The sequence below is a fragment of the Colobus angolensis genome, unplaced genomic scaffold (genome assembly GCF_000951035.1).
Source record: "Colobus angolensis palliatus isolate OR3802 unplaced genomic scaffold, Cang.pa_1.0 Scaffold95, whole genome shotgun sequence".
Classification (NCBI taxonomy): domain Eukaryota; kingdom Metazoa; phylum Chordata; class Mammalia; order Primates; family Cercopithecidae; genus Colobus; species Colobus angolensis.
This window is the reverse complement of record NW_012123487.1, coordinates 7,436,141-7,459,609: the sequence shown is the minus strand read 5'-3', so window position 1 is coordinate 7,459,609 and position 23,469 is coordinate 7,436,141. Positions and strand designations below refer to the sequence as shown.

The 23,469-nt window shown below is 37.4% G+C and overlaps 1 protein-coding gene across 3 annotated transcripts in view; it reads left to right on the top strand.

Moving 5' to 3' along the window:
• The window catches only part of SPAG16 (sperm associated antigen 16), a 1,171,227-nt gene that overhangs the window by 49,269 nt on the left and 1,098,489 nt on the right, over nt 1-23,469 (top strand). For all 3 annotated transcript variants that reach the window (XM_011932319.1, XM_011932316.1, XM_011932317.1), the window contains 2 exons: nt 7,069-7,176; nt 13,620-13,737. In XM_011932319.1, the coding sequence (XP_011787709.1) occupies nt 7,069-7,176; nt 13,620-13,737 (226 nt within the window). The remainder of the gene's footprint in view (nt 1-7,068; nt 7,177-13,619; nt 13,738-23,469) is intronic.

The window sequence follows — 23,469 nt, the reverse complement described above, 5'->3', positions numbered from 1 at the left end:
ATGCCAACAGTGAAGAATCTGAAAAAGAAATTAGAAAGTAATCCAACTTACAATAGCCATAAATAAAATTAGAAAGTAACTTAAGCAAAGAAATGAAATACCTCTACAATGAAAACTATAAAACACTGATGAAAGAAATTGAAGAGGACACGACAACAGGGAAAGACATTCCATGTTCATGAGTTCTAAGAATCAATATTGTTAAAATATCCATACTACCCTAAGCAACCTACAAATTCAGTGTGACCCCTATCAAAATACCCATGACATTCTTCACAGAAATAGAAAAAACAATCCTAAAATGTATATGGAATCACAAAAGATCCAGAATAGCCGAAGCTATCCTAAGTAAAAAGAACAAAACCGAATCACATTACTTGACTTTAAATTATACTACAGAAATATAGTAACCAAAACAACATGGTACTGACATAAAAAAATAGCCAAAGCTATCCTAAGCAAAAAGAACAAAACCAGATCACATTACTTGACTTTAAATTATACTACAGAAATATAGTAACCAAAACAACATGGTACTGACATAAAACCAAATACATAGACCAATGGAACAGAATAGAGAACCAGAAACAAAACCACACACCTACAGCGAACACATTTTTGACAGATGTGCCAAGAACATACACTGTGGAAAAGACAGTCTCTTCAATAAATGGTGCTGGGAAAACTGACTGGATATCCATATGAAGAAGAATCAAACTAGAACAATATGTCTCATCATATGCAAAAAATCAAATCAAAATGAAACTCCTAAGAGAAAATTAAAAGAAACTCTCAATGACATTGGTCTTGGCAGAAATTTCTTGAGTAATACCCTATAAGCACAAGCATCCAAAGCAAATAATGGACAAATGAGATCACATCAAGTTAAAAAGCTTCTGCATAGAAAAGGGAATAATCAACAAAGTGAAGAGACAAACCCATAGAATGGGAGAAAATATTTGCAAATGACTCATCTGATAAGGTATTAATAACCAGATTATATAAGAAACTCTATAAGAAAAAAACTAATACTCCAATTAAAAAATGGACAAAAATTTGAACAGACTTTTCTCAAAAGAAGACATACAAATGACAAATAGGTATATGAAAAGGTGCTCAACATCACTGATCGTCAGAGAAATGTCAGTCAAAACTACGATGAGCTGTCATCTCACCGCAGTTAAAATGGCTTTTATCCAAAAGGCAGGTAATAATTAATGCTGGCAAGGATATGGAGAAAAGGGAACCTTGTACACTGTTGGTGGGAATGTAAATTAGTACAACCACCGTGAAGAACAGTTCACAGTTCCTCAAAAAACTAAAAATAGATCTACCATATGATCCAACAATCTCACTGCTGGGTATATACCCAAAAGAAAGGAAATCAGTATATCAAAGAGATATCTGCACTCTCATGTTTGTTGCAGCACTGTTCACAATAGCCAGAATTTGAAAGCAACCTAAGTGTCCATCAGCAGATGAATGGATAAAGGAAATGTACATATATGTAACGGAGAACTATTCAGCTGTAAAAAAGAATGAGATTCTGTCATTTGCAACATGGTGGAACTGAAGGTCATTATGTTAACCCAGGCATGGAAAGACAAGTTTCACATGTTCTCATTTATCTGTGGGATCTGAAAATCAAAACAATTGAACTAATGGAGATAGAGAATAGAAGGATGGTGGCCAGGGGCTGGTGAAGGGTAGTGGGTGGGTGTGGGTGAGGCAGGGATGGTTAATGGGTACAGAAAAAAATAGAAAATGAATAAGACCTAGTATTTGTTAGCACAACAGGGTTACTGTAGTCATAACTTAATTGTACATTTAAAAATAGCTAAAAGTAAAATTGGATTTTTTGTAACAGGATAAATGCCTGAGGGGATGAATACTCTGTTTTCCATGATTATTACACATGCATGCCTGTTTCAAATTATCTCATGTACCCCATAAATAATTATACATCTACTATGTGCCTGCATAAATTTTAAAAAGTAATAATTAAAAATTTTCATTTAGCAATATAGACAAATGGTTAAAACAAGAAGTTTGTAGTATTTTGGAAGAGATGGAAGTATGCAAATAACAAGACAATTCAAAAAGGATTGTCACAAGCATAATGAACTGTTCCCAAAGAATCTTGTAATGAACTTGAGAAAATTACATCCCTATCTACAATCTAAAAATTGAAAGATCTATTTTGAATATAGGCTTTATTGTTGTTGAGATGCAAAACTGTCCTAAATTGTACTATCTTTTTTGTTAAAGTGTATATATGTAACTCCTACACTAACACTAAAAAATACACTATACATATTTAAAGGAAAATAACCATTAATTTTTGTTTTTATAATAGAGACATCTTGACCAGAAGCAATGCAATGACAAGCAAATTAGAAAAATTAGATAAAAAGCACTTCATTCAATATCATTATCCATATTATTTCTCAACTTATGTTGTCAACTTATATTATTTGTCAAATTATATTCTTGATATACCCACATGGGTTAAAATCAGGAAAGAATACATCGTTTATCTAATCATTAGTATATTCCTCAGATGATTTTTCAAGACTGAATGTTCGAATCAATCATTTCTTGCACATATAAGATTGTTGGCATGAAAATGAGGTTGAGGTTTAGGTGGAGAAAGTTCACCATGAGTACTGTGAGTCACCTGATCGTTGTTTATTTACATGTAATGAAAACTACAAAATTGGCAGTAATATAAATAACAGTAGAGGTCATTTTTTAAAAAATAGGGTGCACGGGGAGGTGAGGAGAAAGAAACAGAGGGTGGGAGCAGCCAGGTTGACCAAATAGAAACAGCTCCACTCTGTGGCTCCTACCAAGAAGGATGAAAAGAGCAAGTGAATTCTGCATCTTCAATTGAGGTACCAAGCTTCTCTCACTGGGACTGACTAGGTGGTTGGTGCAACCCAGGGAAAGCAAGGAAAAGCATCAAGGGCCCACCCAAGAGCTGCATGGGCAAAGGAAGCTTTCTCCCTGGTCCAAAGGAGGTGGTGCAGGATTGTGCTACCCCTCCCTGAAAACCATGCTTTTCTCATGGATCCTTGCAACCCACAGATCAGGAGTTCCCCTTGCAAGGCCATGCTGCCAGGGCCTTGCGTCCCAAGCACAGAACTGTAAAGACATGGCAGCTGCTTGGGTGGCTGGCCATTTGAGCAGGCACCAAGACACAGAGTATTTGCATACTCCGGCTCTGGGAATCCCCATGAGGCAGTAGATCTGTCCACTCCTGTGGGAAGGGGGCTGAAGCCAGGGAGCCAAGTGGCCTTGCTTCCACAGAACCCCACAAGCTAAAACACACTGACTTGGAATCCCTGCCAGCCAACACAGCAGGCCAGAGACTGCCTAAGAAGACTTAATTCCCAGGACAGGAGGGGTGGCCACCATCACTGCGGCTCCAGTTGGCCATTGTCCCCTGCTATAGGTGCCAGTGAGACTGGGTGGTCAGGACCAGGAGCAATTCCCCACAGAGCAGCACAGCAACGGTGTCAGTTCATGGCTAGACTGCTTCCTTAAGTGGAACCCTGATCCATTTCTTATCACTGGGACAGGCCTCTCTGTGGGAATGTCAGCATCCATAGACAGGAGTTGATGAACAGAACTTTGATATCCCTGAGAGGAGTCACTAGGAGAAGGGGCAGCTGTGGTATAATGGATCCATGGCCTTTGTCTTTTCTGCCTGCTGGCTCTGGAGAGTCAGGGGAGCCCAGATGAGGATGCAGCACACCTTTTCCACCAAGGGGTAGCCAGACTGCTCATTTAAGCAGGTCCCTGATCCCACTCCTCCTGACTAGATGAGACCTCCCAACAGGAGTCCCCAGATACCTCATACAGGAGAATTCCAGCTGGCATCAGGTTGGTGCCCCTCTGGGATACAGCTCCCAGAGGAAGGAGCTGGCTGCCATCTGTACTGGTCTGTAGCCTCTGCTGGTGATACCTCCAGGGGTGGGAGGGGCCTAGGCAAATACGGTCTCGAGTGGATCCCCAGCAAACTGCAACTGCCCTACAGAAGAGGGGCCTGACTGCTAAAAGAAAAACAGAAAACAACAACATCAATGAAAAGGACCCCACAAAAAACCCATACAAAGGTCAGCAACTTCAAGATCAAAGGTAGATAAACTCATGACGATGAGAAAGAATCAACACAAAAATGCTGAAAACTGAAAAAGCCAGAGTGCCTCTTCCCTCCAAATGATTGCAACATGTCTCCAGCAAGGCACAGAACTGGGCTGAGGCTGAGAGGGATGAATTTGACAGAAGTAGGCTTCAGAAGACGGGTAATAATGAACTTCACTGAGCTAAAGAATTATGTTCTAACTCATTGCAAAGAAGCTAAGAACTGTGATAAAAAACATTACAGGAGCTGTTTACCAAAATAACTAGTATAGAGAGGAATATAAATGACCTGATCGAGCTGAAAAATACAACACAAGAACTTCACAATGCAATAACAAGCATCAATAGCCAAAGAGACCAAGCAGAAGAAAGGGTATCAGAGCTTTAAGACTATCTTGCTGAAATAAGGCAGACAAGAGTAGAGGAAAAAAAGAATGAAAAGGAATGATCAAAACTTCTGAGAACTGTGTGATTATGTTAAAAAATCAAACCTATGACTGATAGGAGTACCTGAAAGAGACGGAGAGAATGGAACCAAGTTGGAAAACACACTTCAGGATATCATCCAGAACCTCCTCAACCTAGCAAGACAGGCCAATGTTCAAATTCAGGAAACCCAGACAACCCCAGTAAGATACTCCATGAGAAGATCAAGCAAAAGACACATAATCATCAGATTCTCCAGGGCCAAAATGAAGGAAAAAATGTTAAGGGCAGCCAGAGAGAAAGGCCAGGTCACCTATAAAGGGAAGCCCATCAGACAGCACATCTCTTCAGAAACCATACAAGCCAGAAGAGAGTGGGGGCCAATATTTGACTTTCTTAACATAATTTCCAACCTAGAATTTAGTATCTGGTCAAACTCAGCTTCATAAATGAAGGAGAAATAAAATGATTTTCAGACAAGCAAATGCTGAGAGAATTCATCACCACCAGGCCTGCCTTGCAAGCACTCCTGAAGGAAACACTAAATATGGAAAGGAAAAACCATTACCAGCCACTACAAAAACACACTGAAGTACACAGACCAGTGACAATATGAGGCAACTACATAAACAAGTCTGCAAAATAACCAGCTAGTATCATGATGACAGGATTAAATTGATACATAACAATATTAACCTTAAATGTAAATGGGCTAAATGCCCCAATTAAAAGATGCAGAGTGGCAGGCTGGATAGAGTCAAGATTCATTGATGTGCTGTATTCAAGAGACCCATCTCACATACAAAGACACACATAAACTCAATCCCATTACTGGGTATATACCCAAAGGAATATAAATCATTCTGTTACAAAGACACACACATGTTTATGTTCATTGCAGCACTATTTACAATCACAAAGACATGGAATCAACCCAGATGCCCATCAATGATAGACCGGATAAAGAAAATGTGGTACATATACACCATGAAATACTATGCAGTCATAAAAAGGAATGGGATTATGTCCTTTGTAGGGACATGGATGGAGTTGGAAGCCATTATCCTCAGCAAACTAACGGTAACAGGAAACCAAACACTGCATGTTCTCACTTATAAGTGGGAGCTGAACAATCAAAACACATGGACACAGGAAAGGGAACCACACACACTGGGGCCTGTTGGGGGGTGGGAGGTATGGTTGGGGGCGGTAGAGTATTAGGAAAAATAGTGAATGTATGCTGGGCTTAATACCTAGGTGATGGGTTGATAGGTGCAGTAAACCACCATGGCACACATTTACCTATGTAACAAACCTTCAGAACTTGCACCTGTGCCCCAGAACTTAAAATTAAAAAAAAGAAAAGAAGAAGAAAGAAACTTGGAAGAATGGATCCGAGACCTTGCACCATATGCCTCATGTAATTTGATTTTGCATCAAGAAGTCACTGATCTTGACTTATGCTTCATTGAGAGCCTTACTTTATCTCATAAACATCTTTGGTAGCATCCCATACACTGCTCCTCAGTGACTGGCTGTTCTGACACCACTTAAAGCAGAAATCTGTTCATGTGCATTTATTTTATGTGAATCACAATTTTGAAGTAGTTGTGACCCAGAAAAGTAGATATTTTCTGTTTCAAGCCGAATGTGAGGTAGCAGTCCATTTTTCAGAATAGAAATGTGACAGTCTCAATGCTGTAGTACTTTGTCAGTTATCTGAGGTTGAGAACTACTTTTCCATTATAAATTATATTTCACATTATTATATTGAAACTAACATATTATGGAGGTAAGTGAAACCTTCTTATTAAATTTTCACATAGAACCTGGGCTTAGAAAGAATGCTTTCGCTTGCCTTGTGCCAGAGGTTTGCAGAAGATATATCAAGTTGAAAAATTTTTCTGTATTACAGCACTGATATTGAAGACCATTCTTATCAAGCTATGAATTATGTAGTAATCATATCCACTGATGATACATATTTATTTAATATATACCATAAAATCTTTTTTTTTTTTAGAATTTATATGCTTTCTTTTCCCAGTTATCAGAACTGAATAATCTAGTATATTCTCTTTAACTTTACATTCTAGGAAGTTCAGAGTTAAATTCCATAGTCTTTATTTTTAATAATTTTGAATTATTGTGTTTCATATATTTCAATTTTCCAAGCCAAACAAATTCTCTTTGGAAATGGATGGTTTATACTATGGATGTGTTCTGACAGCATACCTTTAATTTTCACTTACTTTGATTAAATGTAGATGAATCATATTTTTGGAACTACAGGTTTTGCCCTTTCATCCTTCACCCCCAAACCTAATATGACCTTATACAAATTATGTTTGATGGGAACCTTCAATGAGAATTATAGCAAAATATTTGTTTTCCTATGATCTTTTGAATGGCCCAATACTAGATTTGAACTCAAGACTAAATAATTTTTGAAAAAGGAATCAGCAGTGATTTATAAAGTTACTATTTTTTTTTCAGCAAAGCTAGAGAAGATCTGCTGAAAATTCAGAAAGAGCGTGATTTTCATCGAATGCATCACAAGCGAATAGTCCAGGAAAAAAACAAATTAATCAGTGACCTCAAAGGGTAAGCTTATATTTGTTGGTATATTTATTAAAGAGTTATTTAATACATGTTAAGTAATTTGATTATGACAGAAAGTTTTAGACAAAGTTATTAGTTCCACATTTATTGAGCATAAGATGAGTAAGTTGCGGCCCTTGCTGTCAAGGGTCTCAGAAACTATTTGTGTGCGTGAAGTGGGAGGAGTTAAGCAGAAATATACTGAAATACACTGCATTGTTGCTATGCCACCCAAGAGGTCCATCATCCCAATAAGATTGGAGTGTGAGATGACTCAAGGATTTATTTCCACAGGAATTAAATTCTCAAGTACAAGTAAGAGTAGACAGTGAGGAAGTGGGGTCCGCACAGTGCTCTTGACAGATAGTACATCCTCTGCAAATGCACCAAGACATGAAAAAACATGGTATGTTCATCAAATTGTATGCAAAGAGAGTAAAGTGCAGCTGTGGTATTGCAGGGATAGGGGACATATCTCTAAATGACCGTGAATTTAAAAGTCTTTTATAAATTATTTTGAAGGCATTATTGAGATTTACTTTCTCTCCTTCTTTACCTTCCTCCCCTACAAAAACAAGTAAAGAAATTTACAATCCTTAAATAAAATTCTATTTGCTTGCTCTAGGGCAGTGCTATTCAACAGAACTTTTCGTGATGATATACTCTGTATCTGTACTGTCCAATACAATAGCCCCTAACCATTTATATTTAAAAATGTACCATACTTCTTCAAATTCCTAATACGTTTAAAGGGAATACTTTTCATATAAAATTAATCACTTTAGACTGTATGTTTTTTTTGTATTTCATTATTTCAGGCACCCTGGTAAAGAAGCACACATTACTTTGTAATATAGCTACACTTGCTCTATACTCAGATAGCCTTTATTTCTTCATTTAATCATTAAGAAAAACATCTCCATTTAGCAATCTGGATGAATCACTAAAGCACATTTTTTAAAGACCTAAAACAAAACTTCAGTGATGCCATCAAGTCACAAAAAAGCTGGGCATCAAGTTAATCAGTCAAACACAGTGAATACTTTGCCTGATAGCTGTGCTATTGCATAATAAATCAGCTATAGGATAGAGTGTTTTTGATGCCAGGCAAAGTTAGGGTCTGAGATCTCTTATGTCATATTTTACCCAAATACATTAATAGTGTATCCATATTTCCTTTCATTGTAAACCATTAAATGTTTACCTTACTTTTTCTGTACATTTTTCAACTAGTTTGATAATAAATTTTATAGTATTTCTTTTTTGTTTGTTTGTTTGTTGTTTTGTTTTGCTTTTTAGAGTCAGAGTCTCATTCTGTCACCCATGGTAGAATGCAGTGGTGAGATTAAGGCATCCTGTAGCCTCCAACTCCTGGATTCAAGCAATCCTTCCACCTCAGCCTTCTGAGTAGCTGAGTCTACAGGTGCATGCCACCATACCCAGCTAAATTTTTTTATGTTTTAATTTTTTTGTAGCGATGTTTTTTCTTTGTTACATTCTAGTGAAATTCTATGTGTTGTTAATTCTTTTAACAGAAGATAGTCAAGCCATATCTCATGAATGAGTTAAATTCCAAAGTTAGTAAAAAAAGGGAAATTTTGCCATCAATATTTGCTTTAAAATTCTTCAACCATCCACAGATTACAGTGTACATGGTTGTGTGTATACAATTCTATATCTGTGTGTTTTATGTATTTAGACATATGTAATGTTTATGGAGATTATAGTATACACAAAAGTATATATATGTGTGTGTATATATACATATACACACATACATACATACACACACACACGAAGCTAATCAGAACAGAGGATAGAACTGTATGTACTACCTAAATTTTTATTTTTGTTACTCTTTCTGAATGTCGTATTAATACACATTAATTGTGTATAAAATGCAACTGCACTTTAATACTTAATTTCTATTGCTATCATCAATGAGGTATAATGTGATATCCAAATTAATGACTTTTATAAATACTGCTATGAAAATATTATAGAAAATGAAAAGCTCTATTTCAATTATTAATGAAATAAAATATTATTCTTTTGGAGGACTTTTAGGGAATTTCTGCTTTGTGCTATGCCATTGTAAATAGTATAGAATTAGCTCTCCAACTAGTACTAAACTAGCTCCCCAAATGTAAGGAACTACAAGACTGGACAAAATACAGGAGGCAGTTTTTTTTTTAAAGATGGTGGAAAATTGGCAAAGCAGGACCTTGATGCCTAAGAGAAGACAAACACAAAATGAGCAGGATGGTTACCCCACATATCTTCCTGAAGGTACTTTTCAGCCCACAGTTTGACCAGATATAACCCAAGCAGAGCATGGTGGTTTTTGGAGCTGAGGAGGCAGAGATCAGAGTTCAGGGCTGCAGAGATAGCTGAAACTTGCAGCATGGTGTACACAGAAGGAAGGAGGTACATGAAATGTAACTTAAGAAATATCTGTAATGGTTCTCTTCAGTCTTTGGCCACGTAACTAACTTGTGGAAGTATAAGATGAGAGAATACGAAGCCTGGCAGGAAGCAGCACCTGGGAAGCTATGAGCAAGAGATTCCAGAGGTTGCACAGTGCTAGGAGATGTAGGAGTTCTGATCAGCCATAAGGGAAGGAACATCACTGAATACTCTGAACATTTACTTAATATCCTCCACAAGCCATGCCATAGAAGCAGACCTAGTTGGTCCTAGAGAAAATGCTGCTTTAGACTTTTTCTCCAAAAAGCTTAAAGGTATAAGGTTTGAAAAACTCAACTGATTCACTGGGAAATTAACTGTCTGTCAGAAAATAACTCTTTAAAGGAAGAAAACAAAATTCAGACAAGTGTATGTCCAACATACAATAAATAAATAAAGTTTATATGTATTGATCTATCTATAGATATATCTAGAAGCAGGAAGACATGTCCTATAATCAGGAAAAAGCAGAAACAGACACAGAGATAAAAGAATTACAGAATTAGCAGACAGGGACTTTAAAACAGTTATTATGAAATGCTTAGAGTTTTAAAGAAAATGGTGACTATAGGAGTGATAAACAGAATTAAACTGAAATTTGAGAACTGAAAAAAGCATAATATGCAAATGAAAAATTTACTAGTAGGTCTTAGAAGATTGGACATTGCCAATGGAAAGATCAATGAACATGAAGACAGGAAGATGGAAAATGATCCAACTGATGCTCAAAGAGAAAAAAGCTGAAAAGAAATGAGCAGGGACTCAAAGAAAAAAGACTGAAAAAACATAAACAGAACTTCTGGAACAATATCAAATAGTCCATCATAGGTGTATTTGAAATCCAAGAAGAGGCTAGCTTATTCCAATTGTTAAGTATACAAATTCAAATTAGTTACTCAGGAAGACTGGAACTGATCACTGGATGCTTACATGAACCAAATATGCTGTGAGCAGACTTTAGCCAGGACCCTACTTATTTCCTGTCCCTTATAGACTCCCATTCTAACAGGGGGGTCATGATTTTGCTTTAAGTTTCTGAATTTGAATGACAAATTCTTAAAAATATCTTTCCCCAGTAAATAGCCACTCAATTAAATAGCCAGGGGTAATTTGCAGAAAAATCGAGGCTATTTATAACAGTATATAATTGCTATGGTGTTATGGAGTGCTTCCTCTACTATCTGCCAGGGTAGCTCCAGCATTTCCACTTCACAGTGTTGGGTATCTTTTTCCAAGTTTCTAAGGACCACCCTAGAAGTGAATCTACCTTATTCGCTGGAGTTCTTACTATAATGTTAAATCCATTGTGTGGAGGTCAAGGAATTATTGTTTATCCAGTCTTGCATTCCACCCCCCTTTAATCAAGTACCTCAAAATCCAGCCTCTGGGGGTACTTTTCTGGTTCCTGCCAGTACATGCTGACTATTTCTTGCAGCAGTTTAGATGTATAGTCTCTTTTCTCCGTAATCACACTGAGGAGAGGAGGTAGGGATACTTCCAGCGGTGGGGCCGGGGTGGGGACATCTCTTTCTTTGTGGGGAAGAGGGCTTTTCAGCATCTTACAGCACAGCTGAAGTACTACTTCTTTGTAGGAAATGGGGCCCACCTCTGTAAGCCTATAGGGCTACAGAAAAATATTCTCAGGGGCATCCTGAGAACCAGAGAAGAAGACAGGGACATTTCATACATTTCATGTAGTAAAGAGTCAGTTCACCTGGAAGACATAATATTAAATATGCATTACTCTAATATAAGAGCTTCAAAATACATGAAGCAAACTCTGATAAAATTGAAAGGAAAAATAGATATTTCCTTAGTTATACTTAGGATTTTAACACTCAGTATTAGAAAGTATAGGAAGAAATATTCATAGATGTATTTGACATCCAAGAAGAGGCTGGGGATAACCTTCCCCATTCTGCCAGCTTATTCCAATTGCCAAGTATATCAATCCCAATTATTTACTCAGGAACACTGGAATTGATCACTGGGTGGGTACATGGACCAAATATGCTGTGAGCCAGGACCCTACTTATTTCCTGGCCCTTACAGACTCCCATTCCAACAGAGGGGACCAGATATAGCCGAAGCAGAGCATGGTGGTTTTCGGAGCTGAGGAGGCAGAGATCAGAGTTCAGGGCTATAGAGGTAGCTGGAACTTGCAGCATGGAGTACACAGAAGGAAGGAGGTATATGAAATGTAAGAAATATCTACAATAGTCCTTTTCAATCTTTGGCCTCATAACTAACTTGTGGAAGTATAGGATGAGAGAACACAAAGCCTGGCAGGAAACAGCGCCTGGGAAGCTCTGAGCAAGATAGAGATTCCAGAGGTTGTGTAGAAGAATGCTGTCAATCAACTGAGCATAGTTAACATTTCTTGACTTCTACTTTGCTCTTTCCAGTTCACATGGAATTGTCACTAAAATAGATCATATACTGAACCGTAAAACAAGTCTTTATACATTTCAAAGGATTGATGTCATACAAAGAATGTTTTCTGACCAAAATCAAATTAAATTAGAAATCAATTTTTAAAAATCTCAGGGAGTTTCTCAAATATTTGGAAATTAAGTAGTATGCTTTAAATAATCCATGAGGCAAAGAAAGAAATTAGAAAATATTTTGAACTGAATGATTAAAAATGCAGCATATTGAAATGCAGCCAATGCAGCTTAAATTGAAATTGATGGCTTTAAATGCTTATTTTAGAAAATAAAGTTTTAAAACCAATGATGTCATCTTAGAAGCTTCAAAAGAGCAAACTACAACCAAGAAACATGAAGAAATGAAAAATAAGAGCTGAAATCAATAAAATAGCAAATGGACAAACAAAAAATCAACAAAGTTAGATGTTGGTTAATGGAAAATATAATAAAGCTGACAAATTTGATAATAAGATGGATAAACTCTCATTAGACTGATATCACCAGAGGTTGGCAAGAATGTAGAGTAACCAGGACTGTCATATAGGGTTGCTGGAAGTATAAATTACAACCCAGCAATTAAACTCCTGGGTATTTATCTAAAATAAATGAAGATATATGATCAAAAAATCTTACTTATATAAGAATGTTTAAAGAGGCCTTATTCATGATAGCCCAAACTAAAATCCACTCAGGTTTTTCATCAGCAAAATATTGGATAAACACATTTACATACAAGGGGATACTACTCACAGTAAAGAGGAGTGAAGTATTGCGATGTAAAGTAATAGGAATAATCTAAAGAAACATTATGCTGAGTGAAATAAACTAGTTAAAAAAGAGAACATGTTATATGTTACCAAATACATGAAGTTCTAGAATTTTCTGGGGTGTTAGACATGTTTCATATTTTGATAATGTGTACTACTTGGATGTGCATTTCTCAAAACTCTGAACAGTAACGCTTAAGAGCTGTATGTTTTATCCATGTAAATTACACTTTAGTAAAAAGATTTTGAGGTCATTTTCAAATAAAACAGATTTTTAAAGATATTTATATTATATACTAGGGTGAACTATTCCTTCTGTTTAGATATCAAAATGTTTTTATACTTAATTTTTAAAATAGAAGATTAGCCAAACTTGTTTTGAAGACTATCCTTTAGTTTATTTTGATGTGAATGACACTCCATGTTTAATCATCTATTATCTGTGGCCCTTGTCTTTCTGACAGTTATTTCCAAATTAACAAAAATTTCATGGGTAGCAGCAATATTCTGAGTACATACTTGGACACAGCGAAAGGTGCTAGTAGGAAATAGAGAACTAATTAAGACATGAGATTTGCTCACTCACTGCACCCTCCACCCTCAAGTTGCAGTGAATTTGTGTGCTTTTTGTGCTTCGTGGCTGTAGTGTGTTAACCTTTATGAGATTATTCATTTTTATTTCACAGCAAAAAAGAAAAAGTAAAAAAGGTTTCGATGTTAGATGGAAATTACTGATTTAACTCAATAACCCCTTAAGATACTATTGACATTTTATTTTTTATAGGTTGAAGTTACATTATGCGTCTTATGAACCAACTATAAGGGTGTTACATGAGAAACACCACACTTTACTGAAGGAGAAAATGCTGACCTCCTTGGAAAGAGACAAAGTAGTTGCGCAGGTAAAGATACAGTCAAAGCTAACTTAAAATGATCTTTTAATCATTTTTTTTAAATAATACAAGTAGAAATACTGGTTTTGTTTCTGAGATTAATTTTAAAGCATTTTCAACCAACTTTCATGTAAAAGAGATCCATTTGGAAACATTCAGAAAAAGTATTTATCCATTTAACTACATATAAAGATTAAGGGGCGGTGGCTCATGCCTGTAATCCCAGCACTTTGGGAGACCAAGGTAGGTGGATCACTTGAGGCCAGGAGTTTAAGACCAGCCTGGCCGATATGGTGAAACCCTGTCTCTACTAAAAATATCAAAGAAAAAAAAAATAGCTAGGTGTGGTGGCACAGGCCTGTAATCCCAGCTACTCGGGAGACTGAGGCACAAGAATAGTTTGAACCTGGGAGGCAGAGGTTGCAGTGAACCGAGATGGCTCCATGCCACTGCACTCCAGCTTAGGCAACAGAGTGAGACAGTGTCTCAAAAAAATTAAATTAAATATTGTTTAATTGAGACATAAATTTATAGCAGATTATTAAATTGTAGTTTGAAGAAAAAACAGCCATTGTGATCAAACTTGGGTTTAAATACCAGCTTTGACAGCTATAAACATTAACCTTAGGAGAGTTATTTAAACAAATTGGAGCTCAGATTTCTCATATATAAAATGTAGCTGCAAAGACCAAAGACTTTACCTTTTAAGATTGCTGTGAAACTGATATGAGATATTTTAATAAATAAAAACTCCCTCCTAGGTACTGACTCAAGTCTTTTGTAATTTTTGCTGATGAGTGACATCCTTTTAGGGTTTTTGTATAGGCCTAGACCTAGGGTAGTGGGTGAGATCCCTTTGGCATAAAAATTTAAGAAAAAGAAACGAAATGTTTATATGCCACTTTAAAACCATTTAACAATTTTTTTAGAATGTGTAAAACTGCAACTATGCTTAACATTCTATTATTGTTTTCTGGAGATTTCCATTTTTGGCCAAACTTTCAGAAGCTACAAAAGCTTACATGATGATAATACTCGTTCGAATAATTTTATTGTTAAGACATGCTTTAATCAAATTTATTTTGTCTTTTGAGTGAAATTCTTAGCAATGAAAATGCAAAACATCATTGTCTTGATGCCCCTTGTGCTTGAATTTAATTTTGTGTTTTGAATGTTTGAATTTTAAGTAATATTAAATACAATGATCATATGATTTGGCTGTGTCCCCATCCAAAGCTCACCTTGAACTGTAATAATCCCCACGTGTCAAGGGCAGGACCAGGTGGAGGTAACTGAATCATAGAGGTGGTTTCTCCCATGCTGTTCTCATGATAGTGAGTGAGTCTCACGAGATCTAATGGTTGTATAAGCGTCTGGCATTTCTTTTGCTTGCACTCATTCTCTTTCCTGCTGCCCTGTGAAGAGGTGTCTTCTACCGTGATTGTAAATTTCCTGAGGACTCCCCAGCCATGTGGAACTTGAACCAATTAAACCTCTATTCTTTATAAAATATCCAGTCTCGAGTATTTCCTCATAGTGGTGTGAGAATGAACTAATACAAATGAGTTTAACAATTATTTAAATTTTATGGCATTATAATCAAACCTTCAGAATTTCATACCCTTGCTTCTTTTCATCTAATCTGTCTTCCCCAGTCTCCTAACAAAAGGCTTTATTCTATATCCTGAGGTATTAGGAGCTAGATTCAGATCTCTTCCTATTTCCTATTCCAGATGGGCCATGCTTAAATTTTTGCTACCCATCTTACTGTCTTTAGTCCTCCTGGTCTCATGCTTATCTCCTATATACCATGTACAATATTTGTGTTTCAAGTTGCTCCTCGATGGTTTAGTGGAAAGAGCTAAGTACTGGGAATGGCTGGTATGAATTCTAGTTGTGTTATAAAACAGCCAAGTGAGGATTCACGTTATTTAAATATGTCTTTTTACTCACTTATTAAATAGGGATAAATTATTTGCCTTATGATTGATATGTGTATAAGATTAAAACATGTTTAAAAAGTTAAAATCATTTGATCTATGAGTTAAAGTTGAATTTTACATACTACTGTTCAGATTTGCAAAGAAATATATCTTTATTATCTGCAACCGGTTTTGTCTTTGAACTCCTACTCCCGCTGAAGACAAAAGAAAAGATAACCTGCATATTAAAGACTATTCCAGTCTTTATGAGTTAAACCAGTGTCTTTGGGTTTAACACAGGGTGTTTGAATATTATATTAACTGAATGTTTAGCTAAAACATAGTTATTAGTGCTCATTTTCTTCCTTCAAATGGCATGCCCTTTTTATTCTTCCCCAAATGGTTCCTAGTAAAAAAGTTACTTATCTATCCATATAGTTTAAAGTCTACAGGCTATATTCACTCTCCAGTGTACTGTGACTTGTTTGATTAGGTTGGTGGTGTCCAGGTACATGATAGCTGGATAGTTCTGGATAGCTCCTGGATAGTTCCAGGGTAGTTCTTTTGTATGTGAACCCAGCACACCTTGCTAAATCCATGGCCTCTGCCACAATATCTGTGAACTCCTTTATATCTGTGACCTCATTATCCTAACCCTAGTTTTTCTTCTGCTCTAGTACATCAAATATTAACATTTCCATGTATCCCACCGAGGTGGTTGAGGCTTCTGATTTCTCTATATTGCAAGTACAAGCCATGAGCAATTTGGAAACCAGTTAGGGTCCATCTACACAGATATACCTTTCTCAGTCCATTTTCAACATCACCTGGAGAGTAGTATGTTTTTCTAGCACAATGTAAAATATGAAGGAGTCTTTAAGGGGTTGTCAATTTTCCTAGGCTATTGCCTGAAAAAGTAAGAGCAAGTGTACTTAAATTCCTGGAGTATCTCTGGACTGTCTGGCTTTATTTGTCCTTCATTTCCAACTGGCCCCTCTTGCATTTTTCACTTGGTAGATAAACCAGGACTCATGTCTGACCTATTGTTACCTCGTCCCTCAGGCATCTCGTCCATCACTCAGGCACAGAACTCTTTTCACTTCTTTGTTCTATTGTATGAAATATCTCCCTGTCTTCTTTTATGTTACAGGATGTTCTATGTCCTCATTTGTTCCAGCAATCCTGATTTACACCCATTTGCACAGGGTAATTTTTAATAAATTTAACTTTCACCCTAAAAATATCCCAATTTGGAAAATCTTTATTAATGGGAAAAATATTTTTTTAAACTTTAAGTTCTAGGGTACATGTACACAACGTACAGGTTTGTTACATAGGTATACATGTGCCACATTGGTTTGCTACACCCATCAACTCATCATTTTCGTTAGGTATTTCTTTTAATGCTATCCCTCTCCTAGCCCCACATCCCGTGACAAGCCCCGGTGTGTGATGCTCCCCGCCCTGTGTCCATGTGTTCTCATTTTTCAATTCCCACATATGAGTGAGAACATGTGGTGTTTGGTTATCTGTCTCTGTGATAGTTTGCTGAGCATGATGGTTTCCACCTTCATCCATGTTCATGTCAAAGGACATGAACTCATCCTTTTTTATGGCAGCATAGTATTCCATGAGGTATATGTGCCACACTTTCTTAATCCAGTCTATCATCGATGGACGTTTGGGTTGGTTCCAAATCTTTGCTGTTGTAAATAGTGCTGCAATAAACATACGTGTGCATGTGTCTTCATTGTTGCATCATTTATAATCCTTTGGGTATATATCCTGTAATGGAATCACTGGGTCAAATGATATTTCTGGTTCTAGATCCTTGAGGAATCACCACACTGTCTTCCACAATGGTTGGACTAATTTACACTTCCAACAGTGTAAAAGCATTCCTATTTCTCCACATCCTCTCCAGCATCTGTTGTTTCCTGACTTTTTAATGATTGCAATTCTAATTGGCATCAGATGGTATCTTATTGTGGTTTTGATTTCCATTTCTCTGATCACCAGTGATGATGATCACTTTTTCATGTTTCTGTTGGCTGCTTTATGCCTTCTTTTGAGAAGTGTCTGTTCATATACTTTACCCACCTTTTGATGAGGTAGTTTGTTTTTTTCTTGTAATTTAGTTGAAGTTATTTGTAGATTCTGGATATTAGCCCTTTGTCAGATGAGTAGATTGCAAAAATTTTCTCCCATTCTGTAGGTTGCCTGTTCACTCTGATGGTAGTTTCTTTTGCTGTGCAGAAGCTCTTTAGTTTAATTAAATCCCATTTGTCTATTTTGGCTTTTGTTGTCATTGCTTTTGGTGTTTTAGCCATGAAGTCTTTGCCCATGCCTATATCATAAATGGTATTGCCTAGGTTTTCTTCTTGGGATTTATGGTTTTAGGCTTACATTTAAGTCTTTAATCCATGTTGAATTAATTTTTGTATAAGGCATAAGGGAAGGATCCAGTTTCAGCTTTCTATATATGGCTAGCCAGTTTTCCCAGTACCATTTATCAAATAGGGAATACTTTCCCCATTTCTTGCTTTTGTCAGGTTTGTCAAAGATCAGATGGTTGTAGATGTGTGGTGTTATTTCTGAGGCCTCTGTTCTGTTCCATTGGTCTATATATCTGTTTTGTTACTGGTACCATGCTGTTTTGGTTACTGTAGCCTTGTAGCATAGTTTGAAGTCAGGGAGCCTGATGCCACCAGCTTTGTTCTTTTTGCGTAGGATTGTCTTGGCTATGCACTCTCTTTTTTGGTTCTATATGAACTTTAAAGTAGTTTTTTCTAATTTTGTGAAGAAACTCGTTGGTAGCTCAATGGGGATGGCATTGAATCTATAAATTACCTTGGGCAGTATGGCCATTTTCAAGATGTTGATTCTTCCTATCCATGAGCATGGAATGTTCTTCCATTTGTCTGTGTCTTTTATTTCATCTTTTATTTCACTGAGCAGTGGTTTGTAGTTCTCCTTGAAGATGTCCTTCACATCCTTTGTAAGCTGGATTCCTAGGTATTTTATTCTCTTTATACCAATTGTGAATGGGAGTTCACTCATGATTTGGCCCTCTGTCTGTTATTGGTGTACAGGAATGCTTGTGATTTTTGCACATTGATTTTGTATCTTGAGACTTTGCTGAAGTTGCTTATCAGCTTAAGGAGATTTTGGGCTGAGATGATGGGGTTTTCTAAATATACAATCATGTCATCTGCACACAGGGAAAATTTGACTTCCTCTTTTTCTAATTGAATACCCTTTCTTTCTTTCTCTTGCTTGATTTCCCTGGCCAAAACTTCCAACACTATGTTGAATAGGAGTGGTGAGAGAGGGCATCGTTGTCTTGTGCTAGTTTTCAAACGTAATGCTTTCAGTTTTTTGCCTATTCAGTATGATGTTGGCTGTGGGTTTGTCATAAATAGGTCTTATTATTTTGAGATACGTTCCATCAATACCTAGTTTATTGAGAGATTTTAGCAAGAAGGGCTGTTGAATTTTGCCAAAGGCCTTTTCTGCATCTATCGAGATAATCATGTGGTTTTTGTTGTTGGTTCTGTTTATATGATGGATTACGTTTATTGATTTGCATATGCCTTGCATCCCAGGGATGAAGCTGACATCATCATGGTGGATAAGCTTTTTGATGTGCTACTGGATTCGGTTTGCCAGCATTTTATTGAGGATTTTTGCATCAATGTTCATCAGGGATATTGGTCTAAAATTCTCTTTTTTTGTTGTGTCTCTGCCAGGCTTTGGTATCAGGATGATGCTGGCCTCATGCAATGAATTAGGGAGGATTCCCTCTTTTTCTATTGATTGGAATAGTTTCTGAATGAATGGTAGCATCTCCTCTTTTACCTCTGGTAGAATTCAGCTGTGAATCCGTCTGGTCCTGGACTTTTTTTGGTTGGTAGGCTCTTAATTATTGCCTAAATTTCAGAGCCTGTGATTGGTCTATTCAGAGATTCAACCTCTTCCTGGCTTAGTCTTGGGAGAGAGTATTTGTCCAGGAATTTATCTATTTATTCTAAATTTTCTAGTTTATTTGCATAGATGTGTTTATAGTATTCTCTGATGATAGTTTGTATTTCTGTGGGATCAGTGGTGATATCCCCTTTATCATTTTTTTATTGCATCTATTTGATTCTTCTCTCTTTTATTCTTTATTAGTCTTGCTAGCAGTCTATCAATTTTGTTGATAGACAAAATTTTGTTGACAATTTTGTTGATAGACAAAAAAATCAGCTCCTGGATTCTTTGATTTTTTGAAGGTTTTTTTTTTTGTCTCTATCTCCTTCAGTTCTGCTGTGATCTTAGTTATTTCTTGCCTTCTGCTAGCTTTTGAATTTGTTTGCTCTTGCTTCTCTAGTTCTTTTAATTGTGATGTTAGGGTGTCAATTTTAGATCTTTCCTGCTTTCTCTTGTGGGCATTTAGTGCTATAAATTTCCCTCTACCCACTGCTTTAAATGTGTTCCCGAGATTCTGGTATGTTGTGTCTTTGTTCTCATTGATTTCAAAGAACGTCTTCATTTCTGCCTTAATTTCGTTATTTACCCAGTAGTCATTCAGGAGCAGGGTATTCAGTTTCCATGTAGTTGTGTGGTTTTGAGTGAGTTTCTTAATCTTGAGTTCTAATTTGATTGCACTGTGGTCTGTGGTCTGAGAGACAGTTTGTTGTGATTTGTGTTCTTTTACATTTGTTGAAGAGTGCTTTACTACCAATTATATGGTCAATTTTAGAATAATTTCAATGTGGTGATGGGCAGAATGTATATTCTGTTGATTTGGGGTAGAGAGTTCTGTAGATGTCCATTAGGTCTGCTTGGTGAAGAGCTGAGTTCAAGTCCTGGATATCCTTGTTAACCTTCTGTCTCATTGAACTGTCTAATATTGACAGTAGGATGTTAAATCTCCCATTATTATTGTGTGGGAGTCTAAGTCTCTTTATAGGTCTCTAAGGACTTCCTTTATTAATCTGGGTGCTCTTGTATTGGGTGCATATTTAGGATAGTTGACTTCTTGTTGAATTGATCCCTTTACCATTATGTAATGGCCTTCTTTGTCTCTTTTGATCTTTGTTGGTTTAAAGTTGTTTTATCAGAGACTAGGATTGCAACCTCTGCTTTTTTTGCTTTCCCTTTGCTTGGTAGCTCTTCCTCCATCCTTTTATTTTGAGCCTATATGTGTCCCTGCACATGAGATGGGCCTCCTGAATACAGCACACTGATGGGTCTTGACTCTTTATCCAATTTGCCAGTCTGTGTCTTTTAATTGGGGCATTTAGCCCATTTGCATTTAAGATTAATATTGTTATGTGTGAATTTGATCCTGTCATTATTATGTTCGGTGGTTATTTTGCCCGTTAATTGATGCGGTTTCTTCATAGCATCGATGGTCTTTACAATTTGGCATGTTTTTGCAGTGACTGGTACCAGTTGTTCCTTTCCATGTTTAGTGCTTCCTTCAGGAGCTCTTGTAAGGCAGGCCTGGTGGTAAGAAAACCTCTCAGCATATGCTTGTCTGTAAAGGATTTTATTTCTCCTCCACTTATGAAGCTTAGTTTGGCTGGATATGAAATTCTGGGTTGAAAATTCTTTCCTTTAAGTATGTTGAATATTGGTCCTCACTCTCTTCTGGCTTGTAGAATTTCTGCCGAGAGATCTGCTATTAGTCTGATGAGCTTCCCTCTGTTGGTAACCCGACCTTTCTCTCTGGCTGCCCTTAACATTTTTCCTTCATTTCAACCTTGGAGAATCTGATGATTATGTGTCTTGGGGTTGCTCTTCTCGAGGGGTACCTTTGTGTTGTTCTCTGTATTTCCTGAATTTGAATGCTGGCCTGCCTTTCTAGGTTGGGGAAGTTCTCCTGGATAATATCCTGAAGAGTGTTTTCTAACTTGGTTCCATTCTCTCTGTCACTTTCAGGTACACCAATCAAATGTAGATTTGACCTTTTCACATAATCCCATATTTCTTGGCGGCTTTGTTCATTTCTTTTTACTCTTTTTTCTGTAATGTTGTCTTCTCACTTTATTTCATTAAGTTGATCTTCAATCACTGATACCCTTTCTTCCACTTGATTGAGTTGGCTACTGAAGCTTGTGCGTGCATCACAAAGTTTTCGTGCTGTGGTTTTCAGCTTCATCAGGCCATTTAAGGTCTTCTCTGCACTGTTTATTCTAGTTAGCCATTCATCTAACCTTTTCTCAAGGTTCTTAGCTTCCTTGCGATGGGTTAGACCATGCTCTTTTAGCTCGGAGAAGTTTGTTATTACTGACCTTCTGAAGCCTACTTCTGTCAACTCATCAAAGTCATTCTCCATTCAGTTTTGTTTCATTGCTGGTGAGGAGCTGTGATCCTTTGGAGGAGAAGAGGCACTTGGGTTTTTAGAATTTTCAGCTTTTCTGCTCTGGTTTCTCCCCGTCTTTGTGGTTTTATCTACCTTTGGTCTTTGATGTTAATGACCTACAGATGGGGTTTTGGTGTGGGTGTCCTTTTTTTTGAAGTTGATTCTATTTCTGTTTGTTAGTTTTCCTTTTAACAGTCAGGGCCCTTTGCTGCAGGTCTATTGGGGTTTGCTGGAGGTCCACTCCAGACCCTGTTTGTCTCGGTATCACCAGCAGAGGCTGCAGAATAGCAAATATTGCAGAACAGCAAATATTGGTGCCTGCTCCTTCTTTGAGAAGCTTTGTCCCAGAGGGGCATCTGCCTATATGAGGTATCAGTCGACCCCTACTGGGAGGTGTCTCCCAGTCAGGCTACACGGGGATCAGGGACCCACTTGAGGAGGCAGTCTGTTCGTTCTCAGAGCTTGAACACCATGATGGGAGAACCTCTGCTCTCTTCAGAGATGTCAGACATGGGGGTTTAAGTCTGCAGAAGTTTCTGCTGCCTTTTGTTCAGCTACGCCCTGCCCCCAGAAGTGGAGTCTATAGAGGCAGTAGGTCTTGCTGAGCTATGGTGGGCTCTGCCCAGTTTGAGCTTCCCAGCTGCTTTGTTTACCTGCTAAAGCCTCAGCAATGGTGGACTCCCCTCCTCCCGCTAGACTGCAGCCTCGCAGGTCAATCTCAAGACTACTACACTCGCAGTGAGCAGGGCTCCATGGGCATCGGACCTGCCGAGCCAGGCATGGGAGGAAATCTACTGGTCTGCCTGTTGCTAAGACCATGGGAAAAGTGCAGTATTTGGGCAGAAGTGTCCCATTTTTCCAGGTACCATCTGTAACGACTTCCCTTGGCTAGGAAAGGGAAATCCCCCGACCCCTTGCACTTCCTGGGTGAGGCAACACCCTGCCCTGTTTCGGCTCACCTTCCATGGGGTGCACCCACTATCCAACCACTCCTAATGAGATGAACCAGCACTTCAGTTGGAAATGCAGAAATCTGTCTTCTTTGTTGATCACACTGGGAACTGCAGACTGGAGCTGTTCCTATTCAGCCATCTTGGAAGCGACCTTGGTTGGAAAATTCTAAAGAGCAAATTTCTTGATATCTAATATGGGACAGTTAGTTCCACTCTTAACATAACGTTGAAAAAAAGAAATAAAACAGAGCAGTTAGGATTTATAAATAGCTTTTCTCCCCAAATCTGCTGTTCAAGGTGGTAGATTCACTACAATTTGAGAAAGTCAAATTTAAATAGGAGATGCTATTGCTGCCACTGGGCTGTCACAAGTTTTACCATGGACAATGCTAATACTGAACGCTTGATACTCTTTCTGAATTTTGTTATGCTTGTCAATGGAAACTGGATGTGGCAGCCACCATTCTCAGGATAAATTCCAAACTCTACATTGTTCCTTATATCACTAGATTTTGTT